This window comes from Etheostoma spectabile, chromosome 8 (genome assembly GCF_008692095.1).
Source record: "Etheostoma spectabile isolate EspeVRDwgs_2016 chromosome 8, UIUC_Espe_1.0, whole genome shotgun sequence".
NCBI lineage: Eukaryota > Metazoa > Chordata > Actinopteri > Perciformes > Percidae > Etheostoma > Etheostoma spectabile.
The window spans coordinates 2,903,571-2,925,202 of record NC_045740.1 but is presented as its reverse complement, the minus strand read 5'-3'; the positions used below and the strand labels follow the sequence as shown (position 1 = coordinate 2,925,202).

The following is a 21,632-nucleotide window of genomic DNA, read 5'->3' as shown; positions in this document are numbered from 1 at the left end:
GGTGACGATGCCTACAGAACATCACCAGGGCCCCCGGAGAATTTATTTTTTTCCAAAAAGCAAGTTCACAGTATATTGCCAGATTGTTTTAATAAATGTTGGCATGTTGTTATCATCATGAATGTCAGAAAAAAACATTTACCACTATTTGTCCCTGGAAACCAGCTTTTCAAAACATGTAGTAGTCCAGACACTCAACAAAAACAGAATCCATATCTCTCAGTCCTCATTTACAAAAAAGTACTTTATAATGAAATGTAATCTAATCTGGTTTCAGAGCTCACAGATCATCTGTGTTGTGTGTAAAGTGCCATCAAAATTATTTGACTGGCGGTGAGTTTTACAGACGCATTTAGTCGTTTTGTGTTAATTAACCTACAAGAGTATCAATCAACGAATCATATGATGTCCTTCAATGTGTAAATGTGCTGCATACATAGATTTCAATAGATGTACGGACTGAGCCTCTGACTGAAATGGCGTGAAAATAGGCAACCTAATTCACATCCACACGCCCACATGCAGCTATTTACTTCCCCTGTGCCTCCTCACACCCATTGCTATTATTAAGGCTCCTTTTTTAAATATGTTTCATCAAAATTTTGCCAGTACTCACGTTATAGTGTGCCAAAGTGTTGATGCGCTTCCACCTGCCCTCTTTCTGGGAAGTTAAGTCCAGATCTGACAAAATCTGCCCTGTTGAGCCCGGGCGCCACTCTGCGGTGAAGACAGAGAGAGAAAGTCAATCAATTATCTCTGCTTGGTGGAGAGGTACTGGATGTTTGCCAAACTGTCCGCACACTTCAAAGTTTTTTTGTTCTTTCTTATCAATACTATATTTATTTAATCATGGGTCACTGTTACCCTGAGGGTATTCTGTAATAATGTGGATAAAATAAATCCCGCTACCCATTCTACTGCCTGCACGACTTTCTCTCTCCCGAGATGACGTGATGTGACACACTTGAGTTAATTTTGGCTGAAGAAGTGACAGTTCAATATTTTTTGAATGAGTTAAATCTATTTCTAAATCGTGCATCCCAACATTTGCAATTTAGAAAAATCTGACACCACTGCGGACTGAGCTCAACACCCTCTGTGACACATGATACATTTACAAGTACCACCAAATGTAAGGGGGTTATCTTTCTGATTCACCATGAAAGAAGACGGATCTCTGCTTATCTAAAATGTATAAAATGAATGAGATTTACAGCCTGCATGGGAATAAAAAATGGCTTTGAAGTTGAAAAATGTCTATAGAGCTTTTGCCTTTTAACTTACTCCCCAAGGTTTCTGACTACAATAGCGAGCAAAACTTTGTTTAGAGATGAAGGCTTTCTTTATGTTGTGGATGCTTTTTTAAAATTCCACAGAGACAGAAAGAGAGAGATCATCTTCAAAATAATCTGTTAAATAAAGAATTAAATACATGATCAATTATCAATTTGAACAAATGCATTGCGATTAAACTAAAAAGGCATTTCAGTCAGGACTGAAACACAGTAGCTTCTCCTTTTTGACAACCTCGCCACTCCCTGTAAACCTTACATTATTCATCATTATTAGACGTTTTCTGCTTCAGCTCTTCCTCCTCTCTCTAGCCCTTTACTCACCCAATGTGACACTGTCGACCTTAGGCCGCTGGGAGTATGGCAGGTTCCTGTACACCTGCTCTATGATCTTCTCTTTCACCTGCGAGATGGTGTCACAGCTCAGCACCTTGACAGGCGTCACATCTGGACCCTCGCCCTGCACCAGTACTTGCAGGGTCTGTTACACACAAACACACACACAATGTGGGAATACAGCTTCTGCAATGTGAGCCCACCTACGCACACAAATGACAAATATGCAGAAATCCTCAAACATGGCCAGAGCAGCCAGCCAGCCAGCCGGGCGGCAGCAGCCCCCCCAGCGCGCACACACACACACGCACACGCACACGCACACGCACACACACACACACACACACACACACACACACACACACACACACACACACACAGAGCCCCTTTGTCAGGATGTTGTTGTCATGGCAACCATGCTTATGTAAGTAAGTAAACACACACACACACACACACACACACACACACACACACACACACACACACACACACACTTTCTGTGGCGACACCTGAAAAGGACTCCTGTCACCTTGGCTATCTAATGACCAAGGCTCCGTGGGAGAAAACTGATCCACCTTGACTCCCACATTCAGTCACTCTGGCAGAAATAACTAACTGACCATTTGACAGATTCAAACAGGGGGGAGGCGATAGCAACCTCATAATGCTGTCTACATTTGAGGTGAATGGGAAGAGCACGCTGTGAATTAAAGCCAATAGGAAACACTGTGTCTGCCCGTGAAATCTAGCTCATCACGTTTTTTCCTCCTTCTGTAATTCAATCACAGAAGGCGATCCATCAAGGCAGGAGACGTGTAATTCAGGCTAATTTGGTAATTGTCCTCGACAACGCCATTACCCATGGGTCTTTTTATTTGTGCTGACTTTAACGGAAAACAGCTGTGTTCACATTAGCTTCCATTATTAAAACACGATACCAAAGCGAGACACACAGGCTTTTACTGACTTCCGTAAGCTCCCCAAATTGATACAGAGCAGGTGCAGGTTGGAAGGTCGAGGAGAGGTAAGGCAGGAGGCTTGTACTCTATACTTGAACCGACTTGTAGTACTTTCACCTAAGCCATGCTTTTCACTGCTATATTGGAATGTGTTGCCTGTGTCGTTTTCAAGCCAAGAACATTAACACTGAAAATGGATGTCACACAAAAGCGGGGAGTTGCCTGGGGGGGTTGTTGGTGGTTACCATAGTAACTGCACTGTGTTTGTGTGTGTATCACACTGTGTAGGAATCAGTCACAAAACACCATGCAATCTCAAAGCAGTTTAAGCAGTTTTTTCAACCCTGAGTTTGTGTGTGTGTGTGAGTGGGGTATTTTTGTGCATAAGAGTGTGTGTCCGTCCATCTTACCAGGACGGAGTACTCTACATCGTCGCCCAACAGGCCTGTGTCGTTGAGGGTATACTTGGCTTTCTTCACTCTGGCGTCAACAGGCCCTTTCTCAATCTGGTGCTTGATGGCTCGGAACAGTTTGTACAAGGGCTCGCCTGCAGAGTCCTAACACACACACGCACACACACAATCAATACAGAGCACTAATGAAAGTTAAGACTCTCTTTGACTCGAGGAAATGATTAGCTAACATATTACATTTGATGCATTTTAAGTGACCATAAACTCATGTTACCTTCAAAAACTGGTAAAGGCAGATGGACATCCAGTTACACAGCATCCTCTCCACCACAGTCTCTGACCTGAAAAAAAAACACATTAGGTGGACAGTTTTTAATGTTATTGTAAGAATACAATTTATACAATTCTGAATCATTAAGCTAAGAAACCCTGAGAAATAATCACTACTTGGCCAAAACAGATTTTGCTGAACACTGTTGTATATGAGCTCATGGAGGGTTGGGGGAGAATATATTTTGTAATATGTTATATGCATTTATTACGTCAAATCTGTGTATTGTGTTTTACCCAGCGAAAGTTGAATGACAGGTAATACTTACTAAAGGCCATTTTCATTGTATTCTCTTCAAAATACTGAAAAACTACTTTGTCAAGCCTGTGCATCTACAAAATGTCAACAGGGGTATATGTCTGCACAGCTTGTCAGTAACAGGATATTTTAATTCAAAAATCATGTCAGTGGTCACTTGATGGATCGCCCATTCTAATGTCACATATCCACTGGTGGCGCCTGACGTTAGCTGCTAGCATGCCTAATTAGATGTCTTGTATATAAGGGGGCTTGTGTTGGCACAATGGCCTAATCAGCATAATGATCCTCTCCATTGGGGGATAATTAAGATGTGTACTTGCATAACAGCCAGTCACAGCGTGCCTAGGCACAGCAGACAGTCCAGATCACATAACCCCCTCCTAGCAGTGATGAGCAACTGTACTGTCAGACAAGTGGGTCCGCCTGGGGGCGCCCAATTTTAAAAATATTTTTTAAATTATGCACATCTAATTGTTGTAATGCCACAATTCTCCTATTGGCAAAAAGGGCAATTATTAGTAGAATATATATATATATATAACAACCTTCAGACAGCTAATATAATTTGCATTCAGGGCAATCAAAAACAGTATGGACAAGAAGAAATTCTGAGCCCTGGGCCCTTTGGTCAAGAGCTATAGGATAAGGAGATGAAAGTTAACAGCAAAAGAAGAATCAAACAGCATGTTGTGCTTGGAGGAAAAAAACAGAAGGAGAAACCGAAGGAAGAGGAGAAACAGAAGGAGGAGGATTGGAATAGATCAAGCAGCAGTCTGGCTCGTGATAGTACATTACAGTAGTCAGTGCAAAATTCAACAGAAAACATGGCAAGAGAAAGAAACAGTCCACTGCCTCTTGAAGTGAATCCCAGTCCTCCTAAAATGGTGAATTATACTGTTGCCAGGGTTTAGATTTGGAGTGCTTCTGATTATAGAGCTGAGAAATAATGACATCTAATGATCTCAGGACAAAAGTTGCTAAACAAGACTGCATCACTGGTAGCTGTAGTTGGGAACAATAGTAATTTGAAATTAATGCTAATGTCAGCATGCTAACATTTATGTCTGTACAAGATTTAGTGCCAATCTATTCTGTAGATGTAGAGATATTGTACCAGATAAGTGCTACTTAAACATGCTGGTTGTGCTTAATGAAAAGTTTGGGATCACTAAAGTAAGAAGGATTCATACTTCAGGGAACATGATTGTCTGTAAAAACTTTCATGGCAATCCATCCAATAGTTCCTGGCATATTCTAGTCTGGACCAAAGTGGTTGGCCAACCAAAAGACCAACATTGCAATCCTCAGCAGTACAGAACTTCTTAGATATTAAATTTTTGGTATTGTTTTGGTATTGTATCTGACTGCACCAGTATCTACTGAGCAGCAGCAGTGAGTTACTCCTCACTCACCTGCGCAGCATGAGTTTAGGGTTCTTGCTGTGGACGTATTCCTCCATCAGCTCCAGCAGCAGTGTTCTCATAATGTCGGTGTAGTATTCTAGTTTCCCATGCAGAGCCACGGTCAGCAGGGAGGCAAAGTACACCTTGGCCCTGGCGTTGAAGTCATGGCTGCGTTCTAAGGTTCGGATAAACTACAAACATGCCAACACACATACAAGGAAACAGGCAAAAGACAAGCTAAATTATCATCCTCATAAAGCCCCCACACACACACAAGCAGACACGCAAATCCAACCTAATATGCTTTTAAATAATCAAAAGCCTAAAACAGTAATTATCAAGGTAAATTCAGTTCTTGTAAAATAGTGTAGCTAAGAAAAGATACCAATCATTGGAAGAGAGATTTCCCACACATATACAGTTAACACCTCAGAGGTTGTTTCTGTGCCAGCAATATTTGACTATTCACACTTCTCCTCTGCTATATTTTCTGCTTCTCACTTCTAATACTGTACTCTGCTAACAAAGGCATCACAAAGTTCTTAAATCAATTAAATAGATCCTTTATAATAAAGTAGAGATGAAGGGTGGCATATTTTAAAAGCTATCATAGATGTAATTACAAGTTTACCCTCAGTAACTAAGGAAAGGGATGGTATGGTTTTACCTTTTTTTTTTTTACTATTATTAGCAAATCCTCTAAAGAAACCAAAACCAACAATGTATATATCCTGCTACATTTTAGGAGGATTGCCTGCGTGCATAGCCACAGCCTGATTTAACTCTAGGCGCCGTGCCATAAACCTCCATTGTGGTCCAAATACTGTTACAGCACATAAAAGAGCCATATTGCTGCATACTTCATTATGATGAACAAGGCTAGTTTAATTTATTCAGAGAAAAAAAGTCAACTGTATTTAGATTTCTGAGTAGCTCCAAATGAGAGACATGTCACCGCACATGCTCACAGACGTGGTTCAATGTAACTTGATGAACTGAAAACATTTTTTTTAATTAAATGTTTCAAGAAAACAAGGTATTTAAAGAACAAGACTAGTTATCCTGGCACAGCAATGATTTGAGCTAAATGCTAAAGTCATAATGACAATGCTAAAATCCAATGTTTAGCAGGTACTGTAAGCAATAATCTTTCCCTTGAATTTCAAAGACATTAGCCACTTTACTCTGCCTCTGATTGGCTTACCCTGGTATTCTTACCCTTACCGTAACCAACCTCACTCCCCATGCCTTAATCTAACCAACAAAGGCAAAGTAGCAGGCAGAGTAGGGCGAGACATTACTTTGCCATCCTTGGAGACTAAATTCAACATACTGTACATAAATGTACCCCATTTAGTTAAGCGTGTTAGTATGCTAGCATTGGCTAAACACCTTTACAACGGTGCTGTAAACTCTGTATATGCAGACATATCAGTCTGTTACCACAGCTGATTCACTCATGTGCAGTATAATTACATTAATAAGGAAGGTCTTTGAGTTCAGGAGGTTGGAGAACTGGTTAAGCGCCTGAGTCACTGTGGCCCGTCGAGCTTCTGGGATGTTGAGCTTTCCTGTGATCATCACATCATTTGCTCCGTCTTTCGAGGGCAGGAAGAAGACACGGTCGGTGTAGGTTTTATAGTCCAGGAATGGGATTCGTCCCTCGCTCAGTTCGTTAGTGTGGTCTTCCATCTCGATCATCAAGTCTGGAAGATCAAAACAACTTTAAGAAAACTGTACCTCGTTCCTTTTTGGTAAGCAGCTTTTCTCATTTTTGTGCTGCTCCTCTGTGTCAAACATTATGTTATGTTGTGTATTATGTATGAGAGGCAGAGAAGGAGAACTTTGCCTGGAAAATAATTTCAGCTGTGATGACTGCAAAACTGCTCCTCGTAATGATGATAAGATGATGTTAAGCAGGATAATTTATTTAATTCACTGCAGGACAATACATCAAAGAAATGTAATTCAGAGCTATGAAGCGCTTCATTACTTTATAGCTTCTTAGAAACATTGATCCTTTGAGGGTGATCAGCAATATTGCTGAGTTTTTGCACAGCTGCACTGTTTGTACCTGTGAATTCTTTCTTGCAGCGATCCCGTACGCTCTCTTCCAGATTCTCAAGCTGATGTTTTACCTTCTCGTACTCCCTCTCGGCCTGTTGACTCTTTCTCCTGAACAGATTAAACACAAACACATGCATCATTAAAACAAAGTTTGGGAAAGGAAAGGTTTTTAACTTCATAATTTCCAGTCTAATTGCAGTTCAACACTCTGGTTTGAGTTGGCACAATTGGTCAATAACTTGCCCACAAAGTCTCACAAAAATATCCTGTTAGCACTGGTATGACTCGGTCACTGCGGGTTTGTTGTTCCTGAGGTATATGTTTGAGTAATAGTTAGGAAGTTCAACTGATCCATGATCCATCATCGCCTGTGTTTTTTGGAGAACCTCTAGGATACATAGACTCCACTGGTAAAATTAAACGCAGTATTTATGAGTAGGTTAAACTATAGCGTTTTGTAAATAGGCCTTTTTGCTTGTTATTATAATTGATTCTATAATATTTGTGTATGTATGGTTTTCCTTCATTGTCTCTTCGATGTGTTATTTAATTATATTATATTTTAATGTTGACGTTTTCTTTAATGGAGCACCCTATATAAGCTTTTTACTTGTTTGTACTTGTCTATTTGTATTTCTGTTCTGTTTTTTGAGTTGATGACGGTTTGTTGTAAAACAGAGTTACATGTCTCTACAGTATTGACCCTGAACATAAGTAACATCCCCTTCAGAAAACGTGCAAGCCCAGTGTTTGGCACTTCAATAATTTGATATATTGGCTTTTAACAAGGCCAGAAGGAAAAAAGTATTTCAAGGAAAATTTATCTTTGCAATTATTGTTATTATTTGTACACAAACTGCAGATGGGATCTGTGGGATAAGTGGGTAAAGCCATTTTTGACAAATCACAAGGATGAAAGGTTCACATGGAAAAAGGCTGGGGCTGGGTGCTGCTGGCATACAATATATAAAATATTGCAGGTTTGTAAGTTTAGTTTTAACTTGGTGATGTTTTTTGCTAAACAAACTACAAACTTGCAAGAATTATTTAAAATTTGTATTATGTGACATTTAACAAGAAGTTTCCACAGCTTCTCTACTCAATACAATTAGAAGTAGTAGTAGATTTTTTCACAGTGTATGTGACATTAACCAAATAGCTTAACTTACCTATAGCAGTAGACAGAGATAGCGATGATGAGCAACATGGGCACAATGACAGCAGGGATGATGATGTAGAGTGACAAATCATTCTTCTTCTCGTACTGCACCGAGCCAACCACCCACTCCCCTTTCCCAAACTTGATCTGTGGATAGACACAAAGAGAGAGGGAACCTTATTATTTGCACAAGGTCTTGATATTTTAGCCAGAGATTTATTCAGGTAGGTGTAGATGTTAGGAATCAACAGCGTTGGAGAGGAAACTGGAACAGAGCGCAATCTACATAATTGCCCACAGTTTACTAAAGCAGTTGAAGCACCTTTCAGTATTTCTGAAGTGCTGGGTCTATGTGCAAGTTGGTGGGCCAATATTAACTGAACAAATGCATATGTGTATTGAGTTTGATACTTTATAATCAAGCTTTTTCTATGTAGTTATTCTGTACCTATTATAGTCTGTTGGTGTAACGTCTTCAAGCACACAGCCACAAAAATGTAGTCTAGATTGACGACAATTCAATTTGTAGGACTTTATTCAATAGAACATCTTAGACGTGAAAGGGGAGAGAGAGGGGGAATAAGCCACAGGCTTGAACTGCAGGCCGGAACGGAACCCGCGGCCGCTGCTGCAAGAACATGAGCCTGTGTGTGGGCACACGTTCTACCAAGTGTGCTACTAATCGCCGGAACAACCGCTGGATGTGCCTCGCTTTGCAAAACTTGGTTGGTTTTGAAAAACTTTGCGCTGGGAAGCTATTTGCTGAAAATGGCAAGTTTTGAAGAACATTAAGATTGTGCAACAAGGCAGGCCTGCTAGGTTCTTTCAGGGAATGTTTGTAAAGATCTACAAAGAACACGTTTATGGCATTACTATCTAACTGGGACGTTTTGGGACCAATTGGCGGGGATTTGTTATGGACAAAATACACATGGTGGTACACTGACAAGAGCAAATTACGTTAAACCATGTATCCAGCTAATTTAAATAGCTCAAGTTACTGTATTGTGTCAACAATAAACTTCTTTTAATATGTAAAGTGTTTTTTTGGTTTTTTTGCTGGCCGCAAATGATCCACTAAAACAAGTTCCATCCTGAGTCCAATTTGTCGCCGATTCTGGAGCTTAGTGCCGTCCAATATGATTGTGATTGGCGTAAAGAAATGCGAACAACCCAGACCGTTTTTTTTGTCGTATCCAGGAGTGTATGTGTGGAGGAGGCAGACCTTACTCCGCAGTGCTGTGGAGATAGGTCTTGCAAGTGAGTCTACAGAAATTAAACACTAGCTCACTTAGAGGAATTACCCAGAGGAGAGGTTACAGAATTCATCACAATTGTGGCTAAGCTATAATTAAATGTAATTATAAAAAGGGCCTGTAGCTACATGAAAACTGTTCAACCAGTGAAAAAATGGGGTCCCCAGATGTACAAAAGACACGCCTAGAGAAGTACAGTAAAGATTTATGATGCATGACTGCTCTCATCTGCAAGTCTGTGTATGTCTATATAAGTACATTTACTCAAGCAATATACTTAAGTACAACTTTGAAGCACTGGTATATGAGTATTTTCTTATTATGTACTTTATGCTCATATTTTACTACATTTTCGAGAGAAATACTGTTATTTTACTCTGCTAGAGTTATCAGCTTTGATTACTAGTTACTTTACAAAATAAAGATTTTTGCATACACATATTAAGAGCTTATAAAATATGATATTTTATTATAAATTAAACTATCTAACAGTATAAACAAGCGCTGGAACAATAAGTCAACTGACAGAAAATTTGAAACTAATACTCAGTCTATTAAAAAATGTTGTATAAAAAGCAAAACAATTCATGTTTTCTTTTCCTCTTATTAATTAAAAAGTATTTTTAATCATTTTGAGGTTTAGACTATTGGTTGGCACAAAATAAGTATTTTGATGGTGTCACTTTGGGCTCTGCGTAAATTTAATTTTTATGTACCAAGCAATTAATCAATTAAACGACAAAACAATCAGATTAATGTAGTATTTTTACAGTGTTGTTTTGATCATTCCACAGAATAATTTGCATATTTCCTCCACCACTGTGTGTCTGCCTGACTTTGTCTCATCTGACCATTAAGTCCAGCAGCTCGGGCCGGGTGTCTCGGCGTTGCCGTCTGGAGCGAGCGCTGGGTGTGGTGGAAGGTGGGTCCAGAAACAGCTTGTCATCCTGAAGCGTGTTGACCAGACAGGGAACGTCGCCCACAAATGCTTGAGCCTCTCTGGCCGTCATGGCTTTGGAGAATCCTCGACCCTGCAGGGGAAGATTGACTGTAACGCTCAAAATGTCTTGACTGAATTACATGGAAGAGAAATGAATTACTGCATTGATACACCATCAAGTAGACACATCCTATTTCAATCAGTACTGGATGGAAAGTTTATAACCGCTCTACACTGTTTTCCACTATGAGTGTCAAACGTAATTAGAAAGATTAAGATTGCATTCATTATAAGTAATTTCTTTCTTAAGTCACAGCTGCAGTCAATCCCGCAGTTCTGCCATTGCAATGTACACTTTGAGATTCTGCTGCACACTTACTTTCAATTAGTCTACTACAGTATGCAATATAAAAACAGGTGGAGTTAGCTTAAGTTAACACATTTCCTGACTAATTTACTTAAAGCGTATCTGCAAAGAAACTTTAAAAAGAGTACACTATGTAACATCGAAATTGACATAAAGAAGCAGTAAGCTATAAGACCTACGGCGGATGACTCAAAAAGACGATTTACTGATTAGTCTATTGATACAGAATGTGATCTGTACCAGTATCAATCAAGCAAAATTGCAAAACATTAGGTATTTGTGATACAGCCGGTGAACATGAAGCTTGGAAAATTTCCACTGTCATTCGGTTCCGCCCTTCGACACATAAGCCTGAAACAGTGAATGAAGTCATTTAGCCATGGGGATGAGTTGACGGAAGAAACACGTTGCATTTTACTAGCAGCCACTTTATCTAAAGCTGATGAGCAATATGTGTTGAAGTGGACCAGACAATTAATATCAGCATGATAAGACAGCACTGCGCTTTGGTCAAAAAACAGCTTACATGTTTACCTGGCAGTAAATTTAAATTAAAAGACAGGTTGAACAAAACACAGTCATGGTCAGTAATATGTGGTTCCTCATAGCAAACAGAGTTAAGACCGATTAAAAAATCAAGGTCCAAAGTATGACCCCTAACGTGTATGGGACCGGATACATGTTGGATAAAATTAAAAGACTCCATGACATTAAGAAAATCAGCAGCAAAAGTGCAAGACATGTCATTGATGTGAGTATTAATATCTCCAACCACTTTATCCAATCTAATGATAGATAATAAAAACTTTTTTTTTTTTAAATCACTGAATTCAGACAAAAAAGAAATGTTTGAACAAGATGGTTGGTAAATTAAAATACAATAAAACAGATCAGAACTACCAACATTGGTCACGTGCAGTTCAAATAAGGAAAAAATGAGTACTGTCCGACTTTGAAAGCCGTTTTTATACGCAACTGCGAGCCCTCCGCCCCGGCCTGAGGTCCTGGGAGAACTAAAACAACAGTCTGGTGGACAAAGTTCAATTAGAGGGCCTTATTCCAAGTTTAAATAAATAAATTTGTAATAAATAATTTATTTACATTAGTAATATAAGCAACTACTGCTTTATATAAAAATCGTTTTATTATTATTATGTTGTGTGTGTGTATGTGTATTTTTCAATTTTTACTTTATCTAATGTTTTCTTTTATTATAGGTTACATTTATTATGAGTCATAAGTTATGTGTCATTAACACTATTTTACTTGAATATAGTATTATTTAAGTTGATGTATCATTATTAGTTTTATAATTACCATTTTTAAGTATATCTGTTTGTGTCTGTCCGCACACTTGTGTATTTTACCTTTTACTTTCTTTTAAATGTATTTTTTCATGCACGAATGGAAATGTTTAGGTATCCAACATAAAAACGTATCTTGCAATTGCACTGTAAATTGAGCATCATTTGTTTTTCATTAAAACAAATATTTACAAAGTAAAAGGGTGAAAATGTGGTGCAGTAACTGCAATTTAGCATTTTTTCCATGTTTATCCTCAAGCCAGATAATATCACACTTTGTCTTAATTCCTTTCCACAAAGAAGCTGACTTCTTTGTGCAGCATTGAAAAAGACCAGAGCGGCCGGCACTCACAGTGACAATGATGATGCTGGCCTCAGTGATGACCTTCTTGGTCAGCTTGTTGAAGCTGGGGTTAGGTTGGTAGTCGAAGGGCTTCAGTTCCTTCTCCCAGTTGTCAAGCTGGATGTAGGTTTTAAAGGGCTGGTTCAGGGAACTGTTTACTGTTGGAGACCAAAACTGGATGACTGTGTCGTTCTTCTCGTGGGCTTTCTGAATGTGTCGGAGGGAGAGTAAAATGTCATAACTGGAAATATACAATAGAAGATGTGTTGGCACGTAACACACAGAAGCAAAAAAGACTTGAAAGTATAACAGTATTTGACATATAAAATACGGGGAGGAAGAAAATCAAACAGTGTTGAGGTCTTTTTTTAAAGAGGCAGTGAATTGATGTTAGTGTTTCGGGGGTTGAATGGTGGGAGGAAAAAAAAAACCTTGGTTAGTACAACGGGGTAGGTAAAATTATGAGTCTCTTTTCAGTCACTCTATTAAAATTCCAATTTGCCATCGTAGAATAGCAGCCTCTGATGAATCACAACTCACACTGAGAATACTGTGTGTGACAGCTAAAACCTACAGTCCTACACATAGTTTATAATTTCTAAGAACAAGACAAAAGGCACGGGCTACATCAGATAAGGCTTTGAAAATGTCACGCAGACCAACAGTAAATCTTGAGACTGTTTGTATTTATTTTTTTCTCATTTAATTCAAAAGTAAATTTGTCTTGTTTCATTTCTTTAAACTGTGAACCGGCAGCAGTTTTGTGCACTACCTGTCCTTTTTGACCATATGTTGCTCGGGGTTTGAAAGAATGGTTCAACAATTTGGGAAATGGCAGTGAAGATTTACACTATTCTGATATCTGCCCGATAAACAAGAAGCTACAGCCAGCAGCCAGTTAGGTTAGCATAAACGCTAGAAACGGGGAAACAGCTAGTCTGGCTCTGTCCAAAGGTAACAAAATGCTGGAAGGCCGTTACAAACCAAAGTATTGAACAAATTAAAATTTTGACTTGGAGTCTCTGTTTACAATTACAAACATAAGTTAGAGGGTCTTTATACTGTAGCAAAGAAAAACATCACTGCTTTGAGCCGCTACCCTGACCCACAATGTAATCAACATGCTTTCACCATAAGCCAGCAGCCACAAATATTTGTGTCTAGTTCAGTGGCTAGACTTAAACCAAGAGAAGCTTATGAAGTTGACCAGCCAAGGCCTTTGAGATAACACTTAACATCCGCTGCTAGTTTGTGGCAGCGTGGAGTATTTTTAAATCTCCCCTGTCCCCCGGGTAGCAGGGGACCAGCGTCTTGGCCAGGAGTGAAGTGGTGAAGAGTGGCATATTCACATAATCTTCTGCAACCTTAATGCTGGAAAAAGATTTAGCCCTTTAAATGAAATGGACAAAATTGCTACTGCTTAACGCTGCCCATTACACTGGAGGAGCTCCTTCAAGTTCCCTGGCAGAGTCAGTCCTACTAGATTAAGCTGGACGAGGAATTTACAACTTGGCAGAGTGAAACAATGGCACTAATATCTGCAATCTTTCAGGTTTTAAGGATTTATGGCCTAAGAAGTTAGAGGAAGTAATACTGCCTTATGGACTCTCTCTGATCAGTGGAAGCAAGGAGGACTGTGTTTGTTGGTGAGTGTTCATGTTTGACAGAGTGAATCACCACAGTAGTCGTGGGCTCAATAGATGCCGTTAATGTGAGTGTGGGGGGAGGGGGGGATTCTCTAAGTCCAAGACTCATAGGAAAACAGGAAGAGCGAAGTAAACAACGTTAAATGTCTTTTAAAGGATAACCAACATGCTGATGGGAAGATGGCAAGTTAGATTCTGAAATAAGGGGGGGGGGAGGATGGAAGACACCCGAACCTCAAAGCTTTTGAGTTGTCTCCTGGACTTCAGGACCGCAGTCTGGATTAGGTAAAGCCGGAGCCGGTCACCACAATGTTTCTCCTCCACTAAAACAAACAAACAAACAAACACAAACACACACACACACACACACACACACACACACACACACACACACACACACAATGAGTATATACTGTATGAGTATATCCCCAGCGACACAAAGACAAGCTTATGGGGAGAGTTACAGGAAGACAGAAACACTTCTTAAATTGCACCTGGGGTAATTGTTTTTCACTGAAGATGAAAACAAATTAGTTTAGCCTGGGAGCAGCATATCTGTTGTTCCAGTCTGCGTGCCTAATCACACACGCCCTAGTGCTTTCAATTGCACAGAAAAAAGCAAGGTAACCGTCTATTGCATCCATTTTTCGAGATCATCAAGACATTTGGTACAACATCAAAGACTACCATTTGTATCCCCTTTAGCAAATCAGACGTAAGTATGGGAAATATTCTGCACACATACACAAACAACAGAAAAACTTTTGGAGGACAAATCATCCATTTAAAAAACTGAAAGGTTCTTGGCATTAATAACCTTTACCAAGTTTTCCGACGATAGAAGCTTGCAGGGCTGAGAACAAGGCAGCTGCCTTTCTAAGTGTTCAATATTCCATAACGGCTCTTTTCTATACGACCTTGTCATCAATGTCAAGATAGCTGCTTTTCCTTTCCTTTTTTGGCATATCTACTTTAAAAACCAATGCACAATGGAAGGTATTTAACAGGAAAATTACATTTTGTTGTTGTCCTTTTCTTGTCTATCACTCTAAATTAAATTTTTCCCACCATATCCGTTGTAGAAATATGGGAAAATGCCGACTCAGATGGTATAAGACTCCTACAGCTTTCCAAACAAAACTAACGGTGTACTCATGCTATTGGTGCACAGTGGTTGAGCTAAATGCTTTGTCAGCATGCTAATATGGTCACAATGACAACGCTAACATGCTGATGATAAGCAGGTATGATGTTTACCATGTTCAAAATCATAATGCTAATTAGCAATAAACACAAAGCACACTAAAGCTGAGGCTAATGGGAAAGACATTTGTGTTGCACGTAATTTGTCATAAAGCATGCTGATGGCGCTAGATGAAAAGTCAGGAGATCACCAAAGCAATTACAATTCATTCTAAGGACAACATGAATTTGTGTGCTCATTTTTATGACAATTGTTAGCCTGACGTCATCATACTCAGATTCTAGTCAGAACCTCAAATGTTGTGGGCGGAGCTAAGTTTGGCTGGCATCCAGGCTACCCAATAGTTACTGAGACATGTGACTCAAAACTGCCAAATAAGAACCTCAAGGTGACGCAAGAGTAAAAATCAAGAGATAATCATAGTGGGATATAATCCCAAATCTCTACAAGGAAGGTAAAGGGGGAAACGTGATATGAAATTGAAAACAACATGAAAATAACACCCATCAAATACCAAAATTTCCCCTGAATTTTCATTCAACACCATATGCTTACAAGTATGGTAAAAGCAATATTACAAACACTTTGATTTTAAGGTAAAACGCTAGCGTGATGCTTCTTTATACTGACCAGACAAAGCTTTCTTTGGGGTGGTGGTCCAGCATGATGGGATTTTCCAAGAATTGGAAGGCACTTGGGATGGTTGTTGTGGTACTCTTTCCATACCTCACTGTGATGGTGAGATGGTCAGAGGGCACCTTATCTGTTCCATATTCCCCTGTCCTGCAGGTGATCTCTTCTCCAAATTGCTCACTGCGACGACAAGGACATAACACTAACTGGCTGCAGGATTGGGGGGTTGCATAAGGTTCCTGTGCAATGGAAACCAACATGGCAGCAGCTTGACAGCTTGTTAAATCCTGGCTTTGCTGCTCCTCTAGCTCGTTATTTTAACGTTACCTCTGGCTAAAATGTCACCATGGAGTGGGTTTGACAGAACACTGGTGGTCACAACAGCAAAAGCAAATGGTAAGAGAAAAAGAATCCTGCTTATGACACCAAAGTTAAGGTCAATTCCATTTTTGCCTCAGGAATGTAAAAAAAAAGAAATCAATTTATGGGCTTCAAAGTGTGCATACTGTAGAATTTGCATAAAATACAATGTCTGCATAACAAGTACCACTTATCAACCGACGAGACTGAATTGAAAGAGAATTGGGCTTTAGCGTGAATGACAATTAATAAGGAAAGAAGTCCTTACACAGTGCAATCCACCCCTCCGATGGTAACCTGGACATCATCCATACTGCCCGTGTTCAGAAATGTTCCAGAAATTGTAATGAGGGTGCCCCCAGCTTTCGGACCTCTTGAGGGTTTCACCATCTCGGGAATTGGATCCTGGTGAAGGGGGAGACAGGGTTGCAAGATACAGCTTGAATACATACTCATCCTTCCCCTGCAAGGATTTACATTCACACCCAAGATCCAACCCACAGGCTCACTCTCACACACAAGAACAACACATACAATGGTATGTCACATACACACATTTCCTCTCACCCTCTTTGATCTCAAACTTTTTATTAGAAACGTTCTTGCACACACCCACACTCATACAAGCACCACATCTGCCTCAATTTGCTTAGCAAACAGTTAGGCGGAGCACTCCCTTGTGGGGAAGTTTTAGCGGAACCAGAGATATGAAAAGCCAGTTTAATACTTTAACAGGCTACAGCGTAGCTATTTGAGAGAAAAGGGGGTCTACTGCACAGCATCTGGTTAAAAAGGAATGCATACACTTTCTGGCTTATCATACAGTGCATTACCATTGTAATGTGACAGCATCTAGGTGCTTAATTTACCGATACATTAGGATGTTGTATTTGTACATTCCACATAAAATGTACAAATATGTGTTCTGATAAGGGGCTCTGCAGTTAGGAAATGGAAACATAAGAGACCATAAAACATCAAATCAGCTGAAAGCCTTTGCATACGTTCATTTAATGAGTGAAAATTTGTACTCCTCCATACTGAGTGTGCAGCTAAGGCGAGAGAGAGAGAGAGAGAGAGAGAGAGAGAGAGAGAGAGAGAGAGTGTGTGTGTGTGGTGTACAGTATGTGTGTAAGGGAGCGTATTTACCCTGTAGGTGAAGTATATGGAAGATGTTCCTCTCTTTCCCCCCTTCACCTCCACTTCGACCTGGCCCCAGGTGTCCTTGGGGCCAACAGGGCCGATCTCACACACCACGCTGGACAGGACAACGGAAGGAAAAGTGAGAAAATATTTAAGACTAGGGCTCCAACTACCAATTATTTTAATTTTCTTCTCTATTATTAGTCTTGTGATTAAATGTATTCTATAAAATGTCAAACAATTATGAAAAAAGCCCGACACAATATCCTGGAAACTCAAGGTGGGGTCTGGGTACAGAGAATATTTGACGTGTTGTTGATAGGTTTTTTGTTGATGAACCAAGCAATGAACTGACTCACATTTTTTGGGGGGAGGCTTTTCCACCTTCAGTTTGTGACAGGACAGTTAGGTGAGAAAGGGGAGAGAGAGGGTAAAGACCCTGGACCTCTGCACCGAGGCGTAAACCTCTCAGCACATGTGCGCCTGCGCTACCACTGAGCCGACCTGGCCACAAACTGACTCATATTAACTTTATACAAGACCAGTATTCCAGATTAATGATCAACAAGGTTTGTAAAAGCACTTGTGAAAATGGGATCAGCAGTTTTGAACTTAAACAACTTCCACAAATCAGAACACTTGTCTGTACCACTTTGACTTTCAGTCTGGAGCTGTACCAGTGAAAACAGACAGATCAGCATCAGAGCCTCATGCAATCTTTGTCCAAATGTATCCATCCAAATGATCTTGTTCTGTATTTTACAGATATTGGCAGAAAAAAAGTATTGTGTCTTGTTTTAGTTAATTGAAGTAAGTGGTGAAAATAACTGAGGTAATTAAAAAAATATAAAGATATGAACGCAGTATGATTTTTTATGCCAGATTGGCTGCTCCTAGCGTCTTAAAAATTAATCCCTCTGGGAATTTTAGCAGACAGCCTTGTCTGGAGTTTCCTTGGAAACATGTGATAAACTAAACATGTCTACATGCTCAGGAAGAATGTGTTGGAAATGAAAGAGGTCAGCATAAAATGGCAAGCCTCATTCAGGGTAACAGGTTGGCCATGAGTAGACAATTATCAGCTCCAACAGTGACGTGAAGGAATTAAATATCACAGTGGAAAACCTGTCACATCTAAAAGCAACAACATGCTGTAGACCTGTTTTTGTTGGGTCTCCCCTCCTTGTCTTTCCTCTCCGTGTCTTTATTGTTTGTTAATTCTTTAACTAAAACAAAAATATTTGATCACAAAAACAAACATTCTGCAGACCATGGAGGACAACTAACAACCAGATGAAGATTACAGCAGGCTTGTGAGCTCTAGAAGTGGATGATTTAAGGGTGTAAAAACATTCCATCTGGTCCCATAAATCCTGGTTTATGCCTCATCATGCAGATGGTGGGGCAAGACTTTGTCATAAACGTGGATCCATCCTGCCAGGTGTCAACAGTTCTGGTTTGTGGCTGTGGGGCAACAATGTGGATGTTTTCTTTTTCATAGACCATTTGTGTGACATGAACACTAACACGCCAAAAAGCTGTGGCAAATGTGTGTGATGCTATCAGATTAGTGCTTGTCAGGCTGCTCTGGTCATTTGGGGCCTCGGACAGTATATAAAGACATTCAGCCGTATACCGCAACAGTGGAAAGTACATTTACTCAAGTAATGTACTTAAGTAAAATTCTGAGATACTACCTAAAGCTTTACATGTCTACTCCAATACATTTCAGAGGGAAATATTATACTTTTTACCCCTCTTTATTTATCTATCTGACAGTAGTTACATCAAAAATAGGTAAAAGGATCCGATATTTCACACAAAAAAAGATTAGACAAAAATTAAAAATATAATTAAAAATGTATGTAGCAGAACATAGTTTTTTCTTCTTTCCTCCTCATTAATCATCTCACAATCCCAGACTGTATAAAGAGTGGCTCCACCTTGACCAGCTACAGCAGTAAAATGCTACCTACACACTAATGCATCTTAATTAACAATCTAATGTTATATATGAGTATATATCAGCCACAGGGGTCATTTGTTTTCAGAACCAGTACCTATGCTTTGATTTTTTTTATATTTTACTGATAATAATTCTGTACTTATACTAAAGTAGTATTTCTACATTGTTGTATTGGTACTCTTACTTAAAAAAGGGATCAGAATACATCTTCCACCACTACCATTCAGATCAATACAGTGGCAAAATGAGCTAAATAAAACACGCACTCTGGTGAACTCAAGGAAAGGTGAAGTACCTTAACTGATAAAAGGTATATAGAAGAAAATTACTTTTTTGTAAACCTGCCCAAACGCAATTCGACCAACAGAGTGAGACAGTGTGTGTGCTGCTACTGCTCATAGATTTGCATAAATACATCTCAACATATGTGTAAGTATTACCTTGTGGAAACGCGGTACTTCTCCTGCCGATGGATACAGGGCACCCCGACCACGCTTATGCTTTTAATGTCTTCCTTGTGGATGCCGAGGTTGGAGCCCCGGATGGTGATGGAGATTCCTCCCTGCAGGGGGCCGAAACGAGGGATGATCTGGATGGGGAGATACAGTGGTGGGGAAAGAAGAAGAAGAAGGGATTTAGAAAGTGATTTAAACAGATTAGTTGTGCAATAAGAAGGTACAAGAGATGTACACTGTTTAAGTCTGTTGAACAGTTTAAGTGCTTAATATTTAAGGTCATGGTTGAAAATTACATCCATGCTGTATGAGCCATTTTTGCATGTGTGTGTGAGTGTGTCAAAGCGTGAAATTGATGCTGGATTATTAAAGCGACTAATCACAATATATGGTATCATGTTCTATGTAAACACATAACATGAACAAACACTTTTATGATGAAGATATTTTACAGTTGAACAATCATTTTTAATAATTTAAGGTCAGTAACCATAAATACAAGATGACAGTAAAATCTTAAATAATGTGTAATATTAACAATAAAGACACATGGAACAAAACATTATTAAAGTTGAAGTATCTAAAAAAACAGTACCAATCCATCATGTCGTTGTCAAAAGAAGTCACCAAAAACGGAAAAAGTAAACGTCATGGTGGCGCAAGAGCAAAGGTCAGGAGATCGCTGACATCTGCAGGATTGATCCACTGAAGATGATGAATGTCTGTACAAACTTTCATGGCAATCCATCCAATAGTTGTTGAAATTTTTCAGTCTGGACCACAGAACCAAATAAATAACGTACATAAAAATGCCATAAAGCATTTTGCAAACACAAATACTGTATGCGATCTATCTGTGGTACTGTATCTTTATCGGCTGCTGTATCGGTCAGGCTGTAGTATGTACCAGTCATATAACCTCTGTCACATTGACACCAACACAATTACTGATGGATTTTTGTCAATGACAATGAGGCACCAACAGTTAAGTGAGCCAAGAAAGAATTGATCCAATCTAGATGTGCAGCAGATGAGCTCAACACTGCCTCAAAGAGAAGCAGACTTTCAATTCCTCAACAGAAAGTGGTGGGGCCAATAAAGTGCTCCAATCAATAATCCAATCACCAAAGTAGCTGGCTTTTCACTGCAAAGCACAAGCCTTTCATGCAGTTCAAAGGTCAACATAAAGAGATGACAACATTGTAACTACTCACATCAGTGATCTGGGGATCGGGGCACTCAGTGTTGTAAGGATCCTCGGACCCTTGCTGGTCAGGATTGCACAGCTTCTCGTACACACACGCTCTCTGCTTGGCACACCACACACACCTGTACTTTGGGTCTGCGTTCTTACAGAGACTACAGTCCTCCCTCCCCATGGAGCAGTTGTACAGCGTGACTGTGGAGGAAGTAGTGAGGGGAGAATGCATTATACTTATTTTCTTATACTTAGTAAAGGTCTTGCTTTTTATGAATAAATGTCGAGAGGACTACGTTCGGGTCTTCTAATAACTTAATTTACATGACTAGGAAAATGTAAAACAGACCTCACAATCACTTCATATTTGTGAAAACATGTTTGATCATTCATTTTCAATTGAAGATTAAAGGCAGCTTCCTGAGTCCCACACTGGAACTAGCAGCTACACAAAGGGCATTCAAAATAAGGTATCCACATTAGGATGTAAGAGAGTATACCATTCAGCGTGCTGTCCATCTTCTTGCCCGACTCCTTGTCCTTCACATAGAAGAGAACATTGGTCTCCGGTGACTTGTCGTAAGAAAACTAAGAAA

General features: G+C 39.6%; 1 protein-coding gene across 1 annotated transcript in view; it reads right to left on the bottom strand.

Annotated features, from left to right (window-relative positions):
* The window catches only part of LOC116694639 (plexin-B2), a 112,677-nt gene that overhangs the window by 9,602 nt on the left and 81,443 nt on the right, over positions 1-21,632 (bottom strand). The window contains 19 exon segments of the mRNA XM_074783868.1: positions 617-717; positions 1,617-1,773; positions 2,998-3,144; positions 3,275-3,341; positions 5,005-5,186; positions 6,472-6,701; positions 7,070-7,170; positions 8,232-8,368; positions 10,329-10,508; positions 12,441-12,638; positions 14,312-14,364; positions 14,367-14,400; position 15,864; positions 15,912-16,094; positions 16,543-16,679; positions 17,424-17,532; positions 19,824-19,972; positions 21,053-21,237; positions 21,537-21,624. Of these exon segments, the coding sequence (XP_074639969.1) occupies positions 617-717; positions 1,617-1,773; positions 2,998-3,144; positions 3,275-3,341; positions 5,005-5,186; positions 6,472-6,701; positions 7,070-7,170; positions 8,232-8,368; positions 10,329-10,508; positions 12,441-12,638; positions 14,312-14,364; positions 14,367-14,400; position 15,864; positions 15,912-16,094; positions 16,543-16,679; positions 17,424-17,532; positions 19,824-19,972; positions 21,053-21,237; positions 21,537-21,624 (2,439 nt within the window).